Raw genomic sequence first — 23,503 nt, forward strand, 5'->3', positions numbered from 1 at the left:
ACACGTGAAAATGAACCTAACGCGAGAAAATATTCGGTTACAGATTTATTCTGACTTTCGTTGTGGGCTTACTCAACAACAAAGCTATGATAGTGTTACCTAGGTATTTACACCGATTTAAACATCGTGCCAGGGTAGTATGCTACTGCGATAACAACATCGCTGCACATGCTGCTGGACTGTCCATCGTATGGGGCATCCTGGTACGATCTAAAGCAGAAAACAAAGGTGATTCGGCATCTGGGATATAGTTCCAGCAAATTTAAGTACAACCATGTCTAATAAAGTCTCTTCCGTGTTAGGGAACAGGTATAATATTGTTAAAGAAATATATATACCTCGAGCTGATCTTCGTGCTTTTCCGTAACGGTGATCAGCGAGAGACTGAAATGTAAATTAGGTATGTATTTCGCGTCATCCCGTTAACATTAATATACCGTTACAGAAGTAATTAAAAAGCATGTAATTAAGGAGATTTTAGCTCGTGGAAACGAATTAAAATTTGGTCACAAAGTATGCATAAATTAACAAAAAAAAAATTTAATTAACCTAAAACTTGACTTATAGTCTATATGTTAAAAGTAATTCGGACTCTATAAAACTATAAGAAACAGTGGCGCTACAACCTTTAGTCGTGGCGTCAGCATTTTGTGTCCGTTTCATGATCTTTTCACCTTCTGTGCCTTACACACGCCGTCTACTTTTTTATTGTAGTGTGTTGAATGCGTATGTAGAAAATCCATTAGTGCATAGCCGTGTTCGAACTTACGACCTCTGGGATGCATCTCGCACGCCCAACCCACTAGGCCAATACTTCTTTTCAAAGCAATGTGCTATAAAATCAGCTATAAAATTATAGGAAAAGAATATTTTGTACTAATCATCAATGCCTAATATTACTCTTTCAATAACCTTTTTAAAATTATAACGGATATAAAATTTGCCTTTGATGAAATTGAAGGATACAATGGAATTATCGACACAAAAGGTACTGGAAAAAATCGGAACAATTTCTTTTGATATAATTTGTTGTGTGAAAACAGGCTTTTTATGAGAGCCTTTTTATCACATATTTTACTTTTTACTCCAATGTTTTTGCCAATTTAGGTCAATACCGTCAGATATGTGGTCCTATGTTTGTTTCCTGCATTCCTCATTCATCTCATGAGATTTTTTAAAGTAATCTATCGTTTATATGACATAAAAAAGTAAAGATTTGTAACTTATAAAATCGTTAAAAAGCAGTATTTTATTACTCCTAGTATATTGTTTATTAACAAACAATATGTATGTTGGACAAACAATTTGGCCACAGTTTTTGCAAATCTAACACTCTTCTTGTTTTTAGGCATTTTTCACTCACATAAATAAAAATATCTTAATGTGAATATTTTGTAAAAAGTACTTAAGATATATAGGCTAATGTTTATCAGATCAGCTTTCAATATTGTGAATAAATTGAAACGATCCTTCAAGATAGATATTTACGGTGCAATTGCTTTACAATGTGGTTGATGAACTCATCATTGAGATCAAAGAAGGCTAATTTGATTCAAGTACTTTCTATACAAACTAAAATATAGATTTAAGAAATAATATTTACGACAGATTTGATCGGATTGTTTTATCTAAGAGGTTTAAAGTAAAATTTATTCTCTTTTATTTCAGGCTCTTTGCCCGTGATCCAATACCGATGGAGGGGCAGCGATGCTTCTGCATCGTTGTGTTCCTCGTCCACACTGCAATAGGAGCTGGAGAAGGTATATAAATTAATTAATAAAATAAATCGGTGGCGCTACAACCTCTTTAGGTCTTAGCCTCAGATTTCTGAATCTGTTTCAGTATTTTTAAATCTAACAAGCAAGTAGGTGATCCGACTCCAGTGCCTGACACACGCCGTCGACTTTTTGGGTCTAAGACATGTCGGTTTGAGCAAATGTTAAATGTAAGTCCATTAATGTACCGCCGGGGATCAAACCTACGACCACAGGTATGAGTGTCTCACGCTAAAGCCACTAGGCCAACACTGTTAAGAAAATATATATCTATATACTTAGTCCAATTCCTCGAGAAGTCAAAGTTCTCTTTATTAGCAATTAATTCTTAATTCAGCAATAAGATTGAAAAATAGAAGTTTTCAACCACCCCTATGGCATGGTGGTTATGCACGTGGCACCTTGAGTTGATTGTGAGGCCTATAAAATATCAATAAATTATCTTAAATAATGTATAATCGTGTAAAACGGTTTACTCGGTTACCCATTAGGTATTTTTTTGCTGTATAAATATTTTTCATATAAATAATGTTATTTAAAACACATAGCTTTACATGATAACCCTTTTATAAAAAACGAACATTGCACCCTATTAATTAAAGAACACATTTCCATTTTTTTAGCGTAAACACAGTTTGACAGAAAGACACTTAGATTTTGTGAATAAGTGTTTAAAACTATATTTTTCTCTTAAACAATACATAAAAGATAAATTACTTTAAAATGTGATTGTATCTTGTTATATTTCTTTCTCACTACCTAATTATGGTTATAAAGGATTTGAATTCCGGGCGCGTAGCAGAAAATAACAATCGCTGGGTCCCAGCTGTGAGATTACATTGCTTATGTACGAGATGTTAGAATTGTAGATATAAACGATCAAGTGGCTTCCCTTATATTTTAACCAAACAGGATAAATAAGTATAGAATATTTTATTTAAATTAATTGTCTTAAAATACAACTATTGTACGTATACATAAACTAATATTAAAATGTTATATTTATTTCCAATACACAAATATATAGTGTTTACAATATTCTTAACCTATATAGTAATAGGAATAATAAAAAAATAATTAATAAAAAGACAAATAAAACAAATTTTTAAAAGTTTGCTCGCTGTGGCATTGTATCTTTAACGCTGGCAGCATTTCCTCGCTGTATTGCGATACTTATTCTTGAGAGAGGAAAGCACCAGCTCATCATATAGGAACGATTATATTAAAATATTAATAAATATTGATTAGTATTTAAAGTTATAAAATACCGCTAAAGTACATACAGTACTTGATGAACATTTAAATAATAATTAATAATTGTGTTTATTGAGAACTGTTTCTGAAAATATTATAATTTACAACTGACTTAACGGCACTTAAAATAATTATATAGATACTCTGTCGTATTTCCTGGCATTAATTAGTTTTATTTACTTACATCCGATGGCTGGCCATGCGTCATACTCGTGAACGCTTGGTACTTGTGGTGAATGGTCGTACTTGAATTCGTGTAGGTATGTGGTGATGTTAGTTATTTCGACTATGTATTTGCGTGTTGTTCCTACGAGAATGTGAGTGCGTGCTCCTATTTCACCATGCCTCCTGCTGATAGAGGAAAAATCTTTGTTTTTAATATATTTTATTATTGTTAATTAACTATTAATGACTTAAGAAATCATGTGGAACATGGTGTAATGGTGGCAGCTCTTTACAAACATCGTGTAAAACAAAAAACTTGACTATGAAAAAGAGTGACGGAGAGTTTATTGCCAGTTCTTCTTTTCCGTTCTACACCCAGGATTTGAGAACTTTGATATTGTGAAAAAGCGTGGGTTGCTCGATACAGAGCGCCCCACGCTTTTTCACAATAATACCAGTATTTTTTGTTCATTACCATTTTCAGCCTAAATTAGGAATTATTTTTCACTTTTTAGTTTGATGTGCTTTAAAAGCGTGTGTTCTATTTTTTTTAACTATTATTTATTTTTTATTTTTGAGTTTAATTTTTTTTTTCGGATTATTGCATTGTCATCGATCTTTGACAGGTGCGCAAAGTTTGAATTAAATCTGTCCGTTAAAAGTGGGTCAAAATCGAGTCCGAAGGAGTCGGTTACATACATACATACATACATACATACAGGTGAAGCTAATATAAAGCGTGTAATAACAAATAAAATGGGTGTTAGTTTTGTTATTATACACTAAGTTTACGTTAGTTATTGTGGTTTCCATTACTTCGTGTTCCGCAGTATGTATCCCTTTTGGGTAAAAGCCTCTTCCTGAACATTAAATTTGGATCTGTTCTTTGCTTCTTCCATCCATTTCTCCCCAGAAACAGTTGAACAGTTAATACATAAAATTAAAAGTGTATATATGAATAAATTTAGCGCAAGATGTCTCTCCGTTATATAACGGTTTTATTAAACGCTACAATAACAACTGATGCCTGACAAACTCGTTGAGAATGCTATTATTTTCTATCTAAAGAAAACGGAATACATACACAACACACAACTGGATATATGATTTTTTTATAACATCCGCCAGTCTTTTGAAGATGACTCTTATGAAAACTTCTTCTATTGTGAGGATTTGTCAACAGAAAGGCGCACCGTAAAAGCCTTAATGAACCACTTGCGAAACGGGTCAAGATTTGTCTTTTATTGCATATTTAAGCTTTTGTTTGTATGGCGATTTCGTCTATAATATCTCTACTACAGTAGATATAATTTTTTAACACCTTCTTGAAGAGAATACACTCAGGATTACCATTATGGTTTTAGGTTAGCTGTCTGAAATATAATATGTTGCCAAAAATCTCAAGAAGTCGAAACTGCGGAAGCTATTACTTGATAAAGCAAAATTTACTTAAACAAAACTTTATTTAATATTATTTAGACAATTACTAAATATTGAAATAGAGCTTCTTTAACAGATATTAATTGAATTGAATTTAATGTTGAATGCATGCATTATTTGAGTTTGTTGCCAGTTCTTCTCGTCCGTACTACGCTCTTGATTTGAGAACTGCCGGTAAATTAAAATAAGAGGCTTTTAATATGTATTTCTTCATTGACGTTCATAAGTGTTCATTGTGTTACCGACATTGGGTCGACAGAAAACATAAAAAATAAAATTTATTTCATTATATCTAATAATTATTTTTGGAAAATTTCCGAAATTATGCCGTAAATCCTTCTAACTGATACTATGATGAATCAAATGAACCCACTCATATTATGTAAACTTAATTTAATGAAGAGTATACAATGGTCCAAAATTGTACTTCTTAAAAAAACTTTGTTCTCGCGATTTAAAACGTTCAACAACTATAATCATAATCATTTTATCCCTCATAACAGGTCAATCTTAGAAATTAAATCATAACTTTATTGCGAAATATCCAACTCATACCCGAGAGTTTCATTTCAAATTGAATGAATGTCCATGTTTTTGTCTTACTTTTCAAAAAGATTCTTGAAAGCGCTTTTAATATAATTGAACCCCTTTCGGGGGTTTCAATTCTCTTAAGAGTTGAAGCGTATTATACAATTTTGTTTTTATAACATTTAACAATTTTCTTTATAAACTTAATATATTTTAAGATTTAACGGGAAATTATTCATTTCTAAAATAAAATTATTAACTATATAAAGCGTGGAATTTTAATACCTCCAGGAGAGTTGGTACTCCTAACAATGGAAATAGCACATTTGCCCTAATAATCCTGCTGTTATTGCCTGAAACGGAGCAATTATAGGTCATCCAATGTAGCCTTGACTAAAAACGTGGCTTACCTCACTGAATTTCTCTCATTTATTTTACTATGTTTCTTGGAGATTTAATATTAGTTTGGATTGCCTAAATTGAACTATTAATAGATGCCATAAAAGTACATGGGGTAAGAGTATGCAACGAACAAAAGACGAAACCGTACTTTTCATTGTGACGCATGACCATGACGCATCATGTCGCTTGTCAACGCGAGTCAATGCATTTTGGATTAGAAATGTTGTGGACATGGAGTTCGCCTTTTGTCAGTCTTTTCCTATGTTAGTCATTTTAATTCGAGTATTGAAAAAATAGATTTAAAAATGTATGTTGTACAATGGCACGATTTGTATGGCAACGCTAAACGATCGTTTTAAAACACTTTTAAATGTGATAACCACGATTTCGGTTAGAATGGAAACAGATATATTGTATTGTAACCACAAATACCGCAGACACATGTCAGTCGATCAAACCTATACGCACTATTACAACAAAATATTTGTACTAGGCAAGGCTGTATATTTTTCTCACAAGTTTCTTTATTTATAAGCACGCCGATTTCCTAAATCATCGGAATTAAAACCCCAGAAAAGTCGCGACACTTTCTTTTGCATCGCATTTTTATCAGGATTCCATATCACTTGTATAATTCAATTCTTTAGTAACATTTACTTTTTTTTAAATTAATTTATCTTCTGTTATACGCGAGTACTAATAATACGTGAGCATAAGACTGCCCTTGACCCAGGAACCGTACTATTTCATAAAATAAAAAAATGGTACCATTATTTTTACCAGTTTTTTTTTTGTCTTGCAAAAAAAATTATAATTATGATTCCCAAATTTTAAAAACGTATTGATACTAGTGTCTAGTATGGACTCTGAATATTCCTTACCATTAAGCTACCGAAATATATATATTAAAGGTTTTTGTATATATTTCTTAAGTACATTTAAGAAATTTAATTATAAAGCTAAATTAATATCCAAAGTCTATAGTAAAACTTTTAGAACAATATTATTTTAATATAATTAACTTTAATTAAAGTCATAGACCTAACTTACCCTTCAAGCACAAAGCAAACAAAATTAAAATTTGATATTTTCCTTAATATATTACAACTTTAACCGACTATACTATTTCACGATAATTATGAAGGGTTAATTACGCCCGTTATTAATTAGAGTTATATAAAAACGTTTATTTTGAACGCTATAAATATTTTTATTTACCAAACATTTAAAAATGTGTTTATAGTACATTAAACAATTAACATTATAAATTTAATATTAAAGATTATATTGTACTTATGATGATTATACTTATGATGAATAAGCTTCTTAGCGCGATTCAAGGTATGATGGCAGTGCAATCGTTTTCCATTATTATAGGTGTCGCTCTAATGTATGACGTAATAATCTATGACGCTATAATCTATGACGTAACATGGTATTTTTACTAATACCCGAAAATGTTAATAGGAGTGTATTTTTTTGGAGTCTGATCTACAAAACTATGTAAAAAAAATATACGGGTACAAAACTTGTATGTTAACTTAACATAACTTGTAAGGCCTGTCATACTCCTATGTTCGAATTCTATTCGAACGTACGGGGCGTTTCCATTCGTTTACGTAAACTATTACTAAACTTACGGATACTTCTTTTCAGGTTCAACCAATCAGCCATCAACGGAGCGCGTTGAATCCAATGAGCTAACAGTTTCCTTCCCTCCATTGGAAGATCTCTACACCAGCACCTTGGAAAAGCACTTCGCTACTGAGAACAACACTGTAGTCACTTCCCAGACGGGATCTACTGCCCTCCTGCCGTGCGTGATCAGGAATATTGGAGATGGAATCGTAAGTGCCATTTTTGACCACTTATATTTAAATAGAGAATTACACATAGAATCTAGTTATACAACATATATATACTAATCTATAATGTATAAATAAATATAGTTAATGTATTATTAGGAATAATTAGGAAGACAACTAGAAGCTTTTTTAATAAAGTAATAGTAATCATAGTTGTGAGAGCTAGATCCAGTACCCGTCACCGCATAAATCAAAAAGATTGCTGGAACACAAAAATCAAAATAAAAAAATCATTTATTCATATAGGTAACACAATGTCCACTTATGAACGTCAAAAAATAAATACATATTAAATGCTTCTAATTTTACATTTACTGTCAGTTCTCAAATCAAAGGCGTAGAATGGAAAGAAGAACTTGCAATAAACTCTCCGCCACTCTTTTTAATCGCCAAGTTTTTTGTTTTACACTCACATAAACAAATACTCCACAACACGTGAATTTCGCGGCTACTCAACTTCTTGCCACCAAAGCCTAGTGGAAACAATGAAAAGGACAAAACCATTCGAATTAGTGTATTAGTGTGAGTGCTCGTTAGTATTAAGTGCTAAACAGTGGAAAGTGGAAAAATAGAACACAAGAAACATAATGTCTTCCCCTTAATAGAGACTGTAAGTAGCGTTATTGGACACTTCCTTATGTTAAAAATCCTTTTTTAGTAAATTAGGTTAGACTTAAATTACTTATATGTCTTGAGTTAGGCTAGATCGTAATGTTATTATATTATTTTTCTTAAATTGTCTCAAATAACAAAAAATAACGTCTCTTGGCGCAAAAATAGTCCGCTGATATGTAATACATTTAGATTCAATGTCTAATGCGTTTACCAAAGAATAATTTAATTATAAAGAATATAAGTGGGATAAAAATAACCAAACTAATAATTGGAGTAATAAAAATAATTTATTCGAGCAAAAGACCGATCTTCAAACATTTCTAAAAGGTCGTCGACGTAAAATATTACTCTTTACACAAATTTCAACCTTTTAATTTGGAAAGTACCTCTGAGTGTTCTTGAATAGACCAGCTTTTATTAATTTAAACTTCAATCGGATTTCGCCTTTATTGCATAAGACACAAGGGTAATACTTTAATACTGTACGAATCTGTCGCTGCCCCTACTAGTTATGAATTCCGTTTGCTTTTGTATAGCAAACTAATGTTCTAATTAATTGCTCAAACGTCTTATTGATATTCAAGAAAATTTAATTTAAATTAGGTGGTTGGTAATTATAGACAGCTATAACCTGCCAACTCTTTAATGATCATATCAAATGAGATTGTCAAAACGGCGAAGGAATTTTTTATCTATACGTTATGGGCAACTGTTACCAAAGTCAGGTTTCGATATACTGCATCCCATCGTAGTACGAATTTATGAATTAAGAGATCCCTATAAAATCTCCTGGCATGACAAGTTTCAGTAGAGATAAGTTGCCGTGGACAAGCTGGCTTGGATAAACTTATTCTGACAAAGGCAATTACGGCCTGTCCTCTCCTTTTCATCTTATCTGCATTTATAAGACATAGACATATACATAACATTAATTACTAACAAAACACACACACAGAAACACACAAAATAACAATAAACAAAAAATATTAAAAGGAATTAACGGTGTTTTTTTTTTCCTTTAAAGAACAAGGTATGTTTTAAGTGTGTAATGCGTATGTGCTGTGGTTGTAATTGGCCCTGGCTCAGCATTATGCTGAGGAGCAGACTGTTTCACTGTGCTGGTCATTCTGCCAGAGACCACAGCAGCTAGTTTGCGCCTCAGTCGCAAAAAAATGGATGTAATAATAAAATAAAATAAAAATTAAAAATAATCGTTGAGAAATAGATAAATAAATATTTTTGGGCGGATTAAAAACTAGATTACGTGGGATTTTTGTTGAGTAACTAGATGTTCTTTATAACTGCGACGAAAATTTGATTTGAGTTATAACATTAAAGACCGTACTAGATTAATTAATTATATAAAAAAGTTTTAATAGTGTTTTGAAATAAAAACTCTGCTTAAAAGGCCGCTTTTTAGGTGATGTAATTATTTCCCTAACTTATAATTAGCTTGAATATTCTACCGATGAATAAATTAATATTGTTATTTCTTTAGGGAGCTGTCAACAAGGCTGTTTTCCGACTTCTAAATAAGTTGTGATTTTCTTCAGTGAACAAACTAATTCAATTATACATTTACACGTGTAACAAATATTAATTAAGAATATTTGCCGGCTAAGGAATCAGCTACAGGGAGTCCTTACGCAAAATGGGAGGACGAAATTAAAAAGATACCGAGATACAACTGGTTTCGGGAGGCCCAATCAAGGAAAAACAAGTCCTTTTGGAGGCCTTCCCCTTGAAACAGGGTTATCATACTATCATACATTAATATAATATTATAATAATTATTTGTTTTTAGAAGAAATATAACGCCGCTGTAGAATGATAACCTCATATGTCCAGAGAAACATTACAGGAAACGAAAAAATGTTCCATTTCGTCAATGTTCGTTTAAATATTATAATGTGCTTTTGTTCATTGTTTTGAATGGTAAAAACAACTTATTTATTAATTACATAAATAAGTCCTTACTTCATTAGTTCACCAGTTAAATGACATAAGAGTCAAGAATATAAAATAAATGTTTTTTTTGACATACGCGGTTATCATTCTACAGTGACGATGAGGATTTTTTATTTTATTTGTTACATACTTTTATATATGTGAAAAAGCCGTCTGCGTTAAAATATTTTAGGTGAAAAAATGTATTTTTCTTTATTTCTTTGTAGCAATAGAGTCTGTTGGAGACAATAGAATGCTAAATTAAAGTTAAGTTGAACGTCTCTTCAATAACGATTACCCGCTATATAATTCAGAATATGTTATACATATACATATTACTATGATATCCTAAAACGTTTTTAATAGCATCGCAAGCATTAGGAAATTCAACACTTAAAATTTAACCTAAAAAGTTGCTTCTTCATTTTTTAAATACATTTTTCTACGGCCACAAAATTCAACACCGAGAATTCATAATTAAAAATAACTCAAATTCAAAACCAGCTTCGATTTTCGTTGCCAGCTGCAATACTCAAAGTAATTTTCCATTTTCCTCTGCAATATTCAAGTTTTCAATTAAGATGTCTTACGGCCCATTGGGAGCCTTAGGAAGTTTCCTGGAGCCGATAAGGTTCTTAGCGACTTAAACATGGTAATACTCAGTGATTTCATAGGAATGGTCCCACTGTAAGCGAAGCATTCTGCTATCCACTTCTTCGACACCTAAATTTAGAAATTTTTACCTTGATGTCTTGTATAATTATATTTAATACGGTGAATGCTTTTAAACTGTTATTTATTATTGTTATTAGAATGAAAGTGATAGTAGAGCAGTGCTGGCCTAGTAGCTTCAGTGTGCGGCTCTCAGGTCGCCCTGAGGTCGTAGGTTCGATCCCCGATTGTACACTAATGGACTTTATTTCTATGTACATTTAACATTCTCTCGAACGGTAAAGGAAAACATCGTGAGCAAAAGTTTAACAGTGGATAAAAATTGTCAAATAGAAAAATTTGCCATCGGGAAAAGTTTTGCGTTCGAAGTACATCGCTGAATTCAGACGTACTTAATCTATAAATGAATTAATTTTCTCGTGGCAATTATACAAATAAAGGTAAAATAGGAAATAGGGTCCAGTTTTAGACCTTACTTCTTTTAATGTAAATGTTTTATGAAAACTGGAAGCTTTCATCTAATTAAAGCTTTCAGTGATCGACAGCTTTACACTAAATTAAGCTTAGTTTGATACGGGTACCTTTGCAGGGTATTATGTTGCATTAGGGTTAGTTTGAGAGAAACGGAGTATTCATTATCATTAGCTGATTCTGAAATCCGTTCTAGAATTCGGGCTTATATATCTCTTTACATCACAGCCTAATCATTATTGACAGATAATAAAAGCCACCGGCAAAGTCATTTCATATTAGGGTAAAAAACTGCCTTCATTGGGCAAGTCGTATCTGTACTTCGTACTTCACTCACTTCAGTCAGCTTCCGTCCTGCCTTTGTTTTATTACTATGCGATGGCCCAAGCAGAGGTCCAAGTCTGGCAAGACACGCCTTAGCGCTAGTTGCGGGAAAAAGCCCATTCCAGCCGGGCTACGAACGCCCGATTTGAGCTATCAAGGCCCTTCAGGCCAATAACGATATTTTAATCCCAAATATATATATACTAGCTGATCCGGCAAACGTCGTTTATCATTTGTAATAAAAAATAGGGGTTGATCGTAGAGGGGTGAAAATAAGGTGTTGTATGTATTTTTTAATGTTGTATCATAAAAAAATTTAAAAAAAAAATAGGGGTGGACCTTTAACATTTAGGGGGATGAAAAATAGATGTTGTCCGATTCTCAGTTATACCCAATATGCACACAAAACTTCATGAGAATCGGTCAAGCCGTTTCGGAGGAGTTTAACCACAAACACCGCGACACGAGAATTTTATATATTAAATATAATTGAATATATAAAATTTCCCAATCTATGGATTCTGAGATAGTCAAACGATCCAGATAAAAACTCACAAATCACTTAAAACTACGCTAGCTGAATTGGATTTCAAATCTTTAAAGGCCTTACTACGTATCTTGACTTGACTGAGTGCCAAAACCTAACACATACGTCATGTGCACAAACACACACACATACTTAATATCTTAAAAGACTTGTGTTTGATTAGAATACTTTTTCTCTTTTAAAAGACTGTTTTAAACATGTACCATGTACCACTGACTAATTGTTATCTAGTTACCCACAACACAGGGACTCCCTATTGTGGGAACTAGAGATATATGAATTATGTCACAACCTATCTGTCATGAATAAAGTTTTTATTATTATTATTATTATTAAACTTCACATATGTATGAACATGTATCTGCGAATCAATGAGTGATCACTCCATGGCGGCTTATAGAGGCTCATTCTGTCTCAATGACACGAGTTAACATTTTTACTAATAAATTACGTTGTCCATTTACATTATAAACATAATATAGGCTGTATTTATATCCAAATATTTTGGGTAAAGTCTTTGTTACTTACGATATAGTACATACGATATGGTACTTGTGTAGAATGGTAATGGTCAAATATTTTTTGAAAATGGAACAGTAGTTACTCGTTCTTAGTCGTAGAACTTATTCGTTAAATGCATACAAAAATAAATTAAATTAATAAATAACATAAATGTAATTTATGTAATACATACATAAACTAAAAGCTTTTACAAATTCCATTAATTATCTAAATAATCCTCAGGCTTTAACAACTATTTCAACCTCATCACCAAATAAATTAACTTTGAAACAATAAAACCGCAAACTTTACGCATAAATAAAGCAAAATTGACATTTTGCCCTCAAGGTTCAGTAATAAGCAATCATTTACACAAAGAATTATTAAAAAAATCGTTGTAATCATACAATTTTAATTCTAACTACGTTATTTTAAGGTACAAAATCCGATGGTAATAAACTCTCGGTTTAGTTAATTAAAGCATAGCTTTTTACACCTCAGAAATTATGTTCTACGCTTAATTTTATTAGGGGAAGTTTATAACAAGGGTATTTAAGAGTTTTTATTATTTTTGCTTGGTAACAATTTCATAGGCATTTTATACGTTCAGAATATTTTAATCGACAAGTGTTAAACGCAATTCAGAGATCATTCAAATCGTAAATTTTTGAAAAGTAAAAATTTTATTTTTAGACGTTTCAAATGCGTTATTCTACTGTTATGACTACGGAATAATCGTTTAGTTGTATATTCTAGGAGTTTCTACTAATGTTAGTTATTTCTCGTAAGCTACTAATTACCTAAAACAAATTAAAGTATAGAGACACTCAACAACATTAAAAAGCAATAAACGATAATAAGGTTCTTTGAAATTGAAATCAAACTTAAGGAATTGTGGTAAAAAAATTAGGAAAATCATAATATTATTAAAAAAACTAGAAATTTTCCCAAAAACCAACTTACAACTCAGAGTCAACTGTTACTTAAATCATTTAGAAAAACTCTATTTGAATAAATGTTTAAAATTTCTTTCACTGTCCTATACTTTAATCAATTATTAAATTTCTGTAAACATATAATTATAAATATTTGTGCAAAAGGTAGTCGAGTTTGGTTTTTTTTCACATTTTAGTACAAGCAAAAAACAGTTTTGAAACTTATCTAAACTATATAACTCACCCCACCCTATCCTTATCTGCATACATACATAATGCATTTCTTGTCTGAAGAACAAATTTTAATTTATAATAAGTTTATTAACATGCAAGTATCGGAAGGATTTGTAATTAGTTTTACATTTGAGCAGTGTTTGTGAAATGACATGAGCTGTACACCAATATAATTTGCTTCCATGTGCGCAATTTTTATACTTTCAACAAAACAAGCGAGATAGATGATTACAGTGTTTTACAGACAAAGACTGAGTGCAATGGGTGGCCCTATCGCTTAAAAGCACCAGAAGAGAACCCGTGATAAGATCTAAGAGTAATACAGCGAAAGTTATTTTATTCATAAATATAAGCAACGCCGAGAGCAGTGTTGGCCTAGTGGCTTCAGTGTGCGACTCTTATCCCTGAAGTCGTAGGTTCGATCCCCAGCTGTACACCAATGGACTTTCTTTCTATGTGCGCATTTAATATTTGCACGAACGGTGAAGGAAAACATCGAGAGGAAACCGACATGTCTTAGACCCTCCCACTAAACCCCTCCGAGTCACTTTTAAAAATGGGGCAATTTGATCCATGTTATTATTTTACCCAGATAATATATGGATACCTCAAGAAAAGAGCGTACCCAACTCTAAAAAGGCCGGTAGCGTGCCGAGCCTTCTGGCAGTGCGAGCGTCCATGGGCGGTGGTATCACTTAACATCAGGTGAGCCTCCTGCCCGTTTGCCTCCTATAACATAAAAAAAATTGAATAAAATTTAATTTTTTTAAATATCATTGCACTTTCATATCTATAAAAAAGTTTCCTTTCATTTTACTCCAATCTAATCTTCCTCTAGGTTATAACGAAATTCCCTGAGTGAGTCTAAATAATTTGTAACAATAACCAAAACACGTCCCGAACATTTACAAAAGGCCTTAATTTCAAATTACCCTCATTTTGCTAATTAGCATGACACGACCGCCGTTTTTATAAAAGCGTAATTAAAAACTTGGTAATTTCGATTTAAATATTGTAAGGAATAATAAAACAATAATACATGATTAGATTGAATTAGCATTAAACATCGGAAAGTTGCATTCCTGGGCCACGTGTTGCGTCATGACCGTTGGTAGAAGAAAAAAAAACTTGTGTGTCCTTATGTAGGTACACGCGTTAGAAGTCATACTTCTTTGGCTTAACAAGATAAAAATCTTTTCAAAAATTTTATTATACGTTTGTAGAAAAAACGACACACAATAGAAAAACCTAAAATGTTGACTATAGCTAACTTCGGGATATCGGTTTTTATGACGGTGTGCGCGCGCGTTTTGAACGCGTTCTAGCTTTCACATGATACAAATGCCAACTCTACTCAATATCATTAATTATATTGTAAATTCGATCATATTTATAATTAATTGTAATGTAAATTGAATGAAACAAATAAACAAGTCGATCACAAAATCCAAGCAGTCGAAGATATGGGTATGTCTTATTATTTAATAGAAAAAACGATAGTCAGTCTAAATACTTTAAAACATTTCCAAAGCGCATTCATTGGCAAATGTGTTATGCCTCGGGCTATCTTTGTATAGAGTGCAAAATTTAACATACCATTTTTGTTCAACCATATCTAGTTTTTATAGATGCCCCAACGTGTTCTAACAAAAGTACCGTGATGCGAATACATTACAGTTCAGTGCCTTTTTATGTCACCTGTTAAATATCCCTGCAGTTTAAATAAAATATATTTTTCATACCATATTTCTTTATTTCAGTGGAATGAAAATTATAATGCGATGTACATTTTACAGGTGTAAATTTTGCTCTTGCAAAATTCACTGCATACTCAAATAGTTATGGAAGATTAAATATGGTATTACTGGAACCATTATTATTCATTTATTTATTTTACTCGAAAATACGTTTTTTTCCTATGTCGACCTCTCTTTGTTTAGTAAGGAAATTAAGTTTTTATTATAATAATAGTTAAAAGTTTTCTCAGAACTTATACTTCAAGAGTGTTGAGTTGAGTGTTTTATATAATAATTACATATTATCTTCAAAACAAGGGTTGATTGATATTGACCCTTACTTGAAATGCTCCCATGATCAGTATCCTAAGCCTTAGTCAGCGAATGTGGGCCTAAAGATGAACTCTTCCAAGACTAAAGCTATGACAAACATCGAATGAACCAGACAACAACTACCGTTGGACGCAATGGAGACAGAACAAAAGACGGTGCGGCCGCCCACCGCCAAGGTGAATTGACGACATCGTCAAGGAGCTTTGGAGGAAAATGTAGGAGGCCCACGTCCAGAAAAGGACCAAATAACGATGCCGATGATGATGATGGATTTTGCTTAGACTCGTGACACACATAGTGCACACACAAATAACATTACGTAGATTAACATTATAGCTCTTCGCCACAATTTGTCTTAAATTCAGCTAAGAGCAGTACACTGTTGTGTTTATCAAGAAATATGTGCAGGATATGTTACATCCTTGTTTATAGAACCGTAAATGTCTCGGAGTTAACTGAGATTTAGCTGATATAACACTAGTATTAACCATCGGCTTCCCTTGTGCTTGTTAGATAATGTAAGATGGATAAGTTCAATGCCCGATGTTATATATTAGTATATCTTGACACCCAGGGTAAGATTCAAATAACACGAATTATGAATCGTTTGTCAAAATTCATTTTTCCTAATAAAACAAAGTGTATTACAATATAAAATTAAAATAAATAAATCAGTGGTGCTAAAACCTTTTTAGGGCCTCAGATATCTGTATCAGTTTCATGATCATTTGTCAATATAGGCAAGTATGTGGTCAGCCTCATGTGCCTGTTACACGCCGTCGACTTTTTGGGTCTAAAGCAAGCCAGTGTTTTCACGATTTTTGTTCTTCAACGTTTGAGAGGATGTTAAATGCGCATTGAAAGATCCATGTCCAAATGTCCATTGGTGCACAGCCGGGGATTCTGAAGCCAGGAAATCAGGAAAACTGATGTTTCTATTATTCGTAATAAAACTATATTTTTCTTGTTCCAGGTATCATGGATACGGAGAAAAGACTACCACTTGCTGACAGTTGGTCTGACCACATACAGTTCTGATCAACGATTTCAAGCAATACATTTACAACATTCAGAGGTAAACTTACAACTTTTGTTTTAAAAAACATACAAAAGAAAGATTTTTATTTTGCTTAAAGTAAATAATTACTTACAAATATATTGCATAATCCATCCGTAGTAGATTTATTTATATATTGCGGCAAGAGCGGTTCATGGCTAATAAGCGATCTTTCAGATACATCTATACTCCGATTTTTCATTCCGTTCTCCACCGAAAAAGGACAAATTTGACCCATTTGTTTATGTTTTACCTACAAAAGGTAAATCTAAATATTTACTTAATCAAGTGACCTAATACAAAAATACCAAATGTTACAAACACGAACAATATATCAAATTAACTTTAATTACTTTATTTTATTCTTTAGCTGACATCACTGCCTACTAATTCCAGGTTTAGTTACCTTTTAAAAAAAATAAAATGTTAACTTGTGCGTTTTTTACTGTTTGTGATGGAAATGAACGTAATTATCAGACACCGTTAAACCACTTTTAATGTGGAGGACCGCACTTAATAAAAAGGATACATTCACTAACAAATAAAATCTATGTATAGACTCAAATGTTCTCGTATTGAAATTGAAAAATGTGCCCGGCCAAAATGGTTTGCCATCTCTGACATGTCAAAAATGATAGCTGTCTGAATTCTACGAAATCAAAAATCGGAGTAGTATAGTAAAAAAAAAGCTAAAAAATTTGGAATTTTGTATGGAATCTGTGATGTATACAAAAACTTTAGAGGTGTCAAGGGACACCCGGATGGAACGAAATTCCTTTCGATTAATTTATATGTATATTGGTATCATAACAGTATGATAGATTTTCTCGACACCAATCTTATGACGAAAAAAAAAGCCAACATCACGAGGTGTTCCCATCCAAGTACTGACCTCGCCCGACGTTGCTTAACATCGGTGATCGGACGAGAACCGGTGTATTCAACGTGGTATGGACGTTGGCGATAGCTGAATCGAAAATGTAAAATATAACAACTATAGCAAAAAGTGTCGTTACAACTTTTGGTCTTAATTTATTCCGTCTAGCCCCCTTTCGCAACGCTCGAAAACTTCGTTCCAACAAGACTAATTTAGTTAAGTGATTCCAAAAATAATTTTCATTTCTTATCCCTACAAAAAAAAGCCAAGATCACGAGGTGCTCTCAGGCGGTCACCCATCCAAGTACTGACCTCGCCCGACGTTGCTTAACTTCGGTGATCGGACGAGAACCGGTGTATTACAATAGCAAATAGCAAAAAAGTGTCGTGACAACTTTTCGTAAGAATTTTTTCCGTCTAGCCCCCTTTCACAACGCGCGATAAGGAACTTCGTTCCAATAACTTCAACTGTTTAGAAGTAATCTGTAGACAAAGATGAACAAAGGATTCAATAATATTATGTTTTCAGGATTGGACGCTGAAGGTTCGGTTCGTGCAGAGTCGTGATGCAGGTATCTACGAGTGTCAGGTGTCTTCGCATCCGCCCACCAGCATATTTCTACACTTGGATGTAGTAGGTTAGTATACTGAGCTATTAGTTCTAAAACATTTATTTCTTAACAACAAATATGTAGAGGTTTATATATACCATACACTTTCTATAGCCACAGTGTGTAGCGTAAAATTGGTAGAGCCGGTCGTTCTTCCCGCGCGCAATAAAATATTAGCTGATTATGTTTAATTTCCTACACACTCTTTAACTAGATGGCACACCTAAACTTTACCGTATAAAGCCAATACGATAATGTCGTACACGAAGTCGAAGTCGTGTCGTGTCGTTGATACACAATATTACTCTACGACCACAAAAATATGTCGATACTGTCGAAGACAGCATTCACTATCGTACCTGTTAACGCATATCTGTGCAACGGACTGATCTGGCCCTTGATATCGCAAATAACCTTAGCCTTCGCCGTCACACATATCCCCTAGGTACAAAGAAACCGAGTTCTTGGAGAACACTTGGGTTGCTTAACACCACCACAAGACTTTCAGTATCTACTCGTAGTAGGCCAGCTTTAAATGTCACCTTTTTTCAATTTTTTTGTACCCCACCATTCCTAAGACAAATAATGTTAGGTACATTGAAGTATAGTAGGGATAGACGCCATACAATCTGTAATAAAGGAAAAGTGGAAATTTTTATGTGCTCCAATATCGGCAATCCTTGGCAGTATTTAGTTTCATGCGGAGCCCATATTCATGTTATATTTGTGTGTATGAGTGACATCAGAACATTATAAGTTTGTATTTAATTTTAAGAATGAAATTAAATCTACACATATGAACTGTTATTAATTGTCTTAAGCCAACAAATAATTAAATTATGGTTTCACCAGGAGACCATGCAAGCGGTTGTTTATTTATTTATAAAAGCTTGCCAACGCTTGCCACACTGATACATTGGTACAAGGAAAATAAAATACAATCCTAAATGTGACAAGCACTTATAAATAAACATAACATACACGAAGGCTTAAAAAAAATAACTAGATGAAAATCGATTTCAAAGTTTGAGGGAGCAACTATGAATCCAGACCTAGCTCATTTATCAGAATGCTCAATCTGGATATCGGTGAGTTTTGGCCAAAACGGCTTCTTCTGAAAGGAGGGACAAATGGGATGCCTGCCAAGTTAATTTATAATTAAAAAGTAACGGAGGTTTATTTAATATATATATAATATATGACGTGCAAGTATTAAGATATCATTTCAAAAACATACATTCGACACAATTTCCGACTTCAAATATTGTTGTATTTTCTTTTGTAACTTATTTTACTAACAATTCCACACAAGTCATAAAAGGTTTACGGAACTATAATTACTCTCATACTAAAACAATGCTATCACTTAAATATTCATTAACATAAACTAAAAATGTCACAAAGGTCTTGAAAACTTTGTACCGGTAATTTAGAAAAATATTTGCTCCAAAAAACATAAAAGCAATGGTTTAATTTATATTCACACGGCTTTTAATTATTTTCGGGTTAAGTCGTTCCGCTTTGGGTTTGAATTTTTTATTTTATAAGGGTTCTTTACGCGGCTTTGGTGTTGGGCCTTGTTATTATCCACTTGTCAAAGAAACTTGAGAGATGGTTTATTATCAAAGAGCAGTTAAGAGGTCAAGGTTGGTACTATACGACGTATTTAATAATCTTATATTAATAATAATAAGAATCTTTAATAATAATAATTTAGTTAGGTTATTAAAAATACATTTAAATTAAGTTTAGTAAAAAAATATAAATAACTCAACTTATTATTATGATATTATGTTTACGTTCTTATTATACTCGTATGACATTATGAAAATAAATATGATTTGCATACCTATTTGAATATGGCTGATTGTGCGCATTTTTATAATTAATCGACCTAAATATACCTCTTTCTTTGCTAATAAATGATTAACTGATTTATAGATTATTGATGCCTGCAAAGTTTGAATTCCCAAAGTAGTAATAAAATAGAGTGTGGTTACTAAGAAAATAATCTTGTTATTGTATCAAAACAAGTTAATGTGAATAATGTAATAACTTAATACTTCTACCGTAGTTGGTTTATTAAACTTATTCCAATAACATACAACTTATTAAGGCTACTAATAACACACAAGTTGTCAATGAAAACATAGAAATAAAACCAACTTAAATTAAGAACCTAAGTATATATAAAAACAGACCTAAGAATATAAAAGGCATTACTGTTTTCTTGCGGGTATCAAGATATATGTTTTAATTGCTTTGTTTTGTTCCATTATTTTGTCTTATATATAGTACAGTTATATATCTTACGTATTTTTGCACTTCTTGCTTACCTTATCTAATTTAATATTCTTCTTACTGTAGTTGCCTGGATGAGATCGATCGAAAGCGATAAATTGCCCTCCTTTTAATTTAATTATGTTAATAATTATATTTCTGTATGCAACGAAGTGTTAATAAATAAATAATCATATATGAAATAAAAATTCGTTATAGGCATAAGAATCCAATTGCAATTAAAAGAAAAAAACGATTGACTGCAACCAGACATTGAGATAGGTGTACAGCATTCATATTCGAAGGACATGTCAAAGTTGAAAATAGCCTTCAGTTACCGACGACTCAATTCGATTGTATCTCGCAAAAAAGGTTTCGGGTCGGCTTACCATGTGTCATGTATTGATGGTGACATAACTTCGAAGTGAATTTCAACTTTGAAAATGAGCTTTCCAAAATACCATCCGTATCACCTCGACATCCGTCGTTCCACAACTGAGCGTTTTCTAAGGCAGTTTTTGCCGCGCACCAACACTATGTGGAACCAGCTGCCCACTGAAGTATTTCCGAACCAATACGACTTAGGTTCCTTCAAGAAAAGAGCGTACAAATTCTTGAAAGGCCGGCAACGCACTTGCGAGCCTTCTGGCATTGTGAGTGTCCATGGGTGGCGGTATCACTTAACATCAGGTGAGCCTCCTGCCCGTTTGCCTCCTATTACAGAAAAAAAAAAAGAAGTATGCACCAATTTTTATACCGTCAAGGTGTTCGTCATAATTAATCTTTAGAATATATATACGCAATCTATGTATTATAGATATTGGGGCTGCAATAACCAGGCTGTGCCGCCGGGTAACTTGCTCAGTCATTCGACTTTGAATTTGCACGCATTGAGCACAGTTAATAATGTTGCGGTTAAGACTGACTTATTCAGTTTAACACCGACTGAATTCATAAGAGTGGCATTGTCCATTATTTGTTATGGGAAGGTTTATGTTGGTTTCTTCTATGGAATTAGAGTTAAGCTATTTTGGTAGAGAATAAGATTAAATAAATATGTATATGTCACCGGAATATAACAAAACCCGCAAGTCAATTTCCTAGAAAGTTTATAAACTTTCGTAGGATTCTTAACGACAGATAAATTGTGTTATTTTACGCCCACATTTTTTCCTAGAAAATTTATAAACTTGCGGATTTTGTTATATTCCGGTGACATATATACATGAACCTTTACTTATAAACTACTTTTTATCGTATCCTCAATAGGTTTATTAAATAATTACGTAACATGTGTAAAAAGCAACAAAAAATAAATAATAGTTTTTTTAAACTATTATTTTATTTTTTATTATTTTATTTTTTTTCGGATTATTGCATTGTCATTGATCTTTGACAGGTGCGCAAAATTTAAATAAAATCTGTCCGTTTAATGTGGGTCAAAATCGAGTTACATACATACATACATACAGGTGAAGCTAATATAAAGCGTGTAACAAGACACACTGGAAAATCATTCAAATCTTTTATATAACTTATTAGATATATAGAAGAAACTGTTAAATATTTTCACAGTTTCATCCATTAAATAGATCAATTTTATTTATCAACTATCAGGAATAATTTGGACTGTTATTTGTTATTCATAAATATCTACTGAACTGAAATCAATAAATTTCTCCAAATATTAACAAATGTATACTTTTCAGAGGCCCGCGCTCAAATATCTGGGCCAACGGATAAGTACCTCAAGCCTGGTTCAACTTTAAGGCTTCAATGCTCCGTCGTACAAACTACAGAAGCACCAGCCTTTGTATTCTGGTAAGAAATTATAAATACCCTTTTTACCAGACTATAACTACTAAAGTTCGTAATAAAGTAGTGTTAGCGGACTAACGCCATCTTGTAGAAGAAACCTATATAAAGCGTGGCAACACCGGCGTTGACTCACTTTTATTTCGAGACTTCGTGCGGAACGGACTTGTTACTAACCTAACCTCAGTAGATTTTAAAAGTCTAAAGTACCTACACGTTCTAATCTACAGTGTTGACTAATAGTAGTGTATTTTATTTTTTTGTAAAAAATACATTTTCTTTGTCATATTTCTTACGTAAAACGTTTTAACTGCAATTATTAGAACAGTGTTGGCCTTGTGGCTAGCATGACTCTCAACATCAAGGTTCGTGCGTTCGAATCACGACTGTGTAACAATGGATCTTTCTTTGTGCTCCAATGTGGAAAACATCGTGAAGATCGACCAACTTTGGGTAAGACCGAAGGTTGGTGCGCCACTGATTTTAGGAAACGATTTCTTATAACAGCTAACCTTTATAAAGCAAATCGTTTATGCAAAGATGTTTTCTACAATGCAATGGCTATCCTGTAGCTTTAATATGAGTTTGACACTGTACTAAATTTCGGCGAAAGATTTTTCATACAAATTTGACTATTTTATTTGTCGTTTAATCATAGACATGTTGGCTATATAGAAATTAATAAATAATGATATTAAAACTTATATTAAACACGTTCAAACCTGTCCTCAACATCCGTAAATACCTACGCTACAACCTTTTAGGTCAGATTTCTGTCTCTGTTCCTTGACAATTTTCAATAGGTGAACAACCTCACGATGTTTTCCTTCATCGTAGGAGCGAGTGTTAATGCGCACAAAGACAGAAAGTTGGTGCATAGCCGGGGATAGAACCTACGATCCCACGGATGAGACTCGCACGCTGAAACTACTAGCCCCAACACTGCTCAACATCCGTAAATAACCTGTAAAAAATTCATTACGACCTTCATACATATCCAGTTCTTACATAAAACAAATTTCACCGCGAAAATGAAAATAAAACGCACACAGCCCTCACGGAGAGTGGCCGTAAAACTTTATTTTTTCCGTAAAATTTTAGTTCACCATTTTGCGGTTC

General features: G+C 32.8%; 1 protein-coding gene and 1 pseudogene across 1 annotated transcript in view; one reads left to right on the top strand and one right to left on the bottom strand.

The window, feature by feature from the left end:
* Window positions 1-23,503, top strand: part of LOC125059381 — a gene marked incomplete at its 5' end in the record, with an annotated part of 113,253 nt that overhangs the window by 73,982 nt on the left and 15,768 nt on the right. The window contains 5 exons of the mRNA XM_047663786.1: window positions 1,669-1,760; window positions 7,221-7,411; window positions 16,718-16,819; window positions 18,208-18,316; window positions 22,279-22,390. Of these exons, the coding sequence (XP_047519742.1) occupies window positions 1,669-1,760; window positions 7,221-7,411; window positions 16,718-16,819; window positions 18,208-18,316; window positions 22,279-22,390 (606 nt within the window). The remainder of the gene's footprint in view (window positions 1-1,668; window positions 1,761-7,220; window positions 7,412-16,717; window positions 16,820-18,207; window positions 18,317-22,278; window positions 22,391-23,503) is intronic.
* Window positions 17,657-17,763, bottom strand: LOC125059460 (annotated as a pseudogene).

Source organism: Pieris napi, chromosome 19, assembly GCF_905475465.1.
Source record: "Pieris napi chromosome 19, ilPieNapi1.2, whole genome shotgun sequence".
Classification (NCBI taxonomy): Eukaryota; Metazoa; Arthropoda; class Insecta; order Lepidoptera; family Pieridae; genus Pieris; species Pieris napi.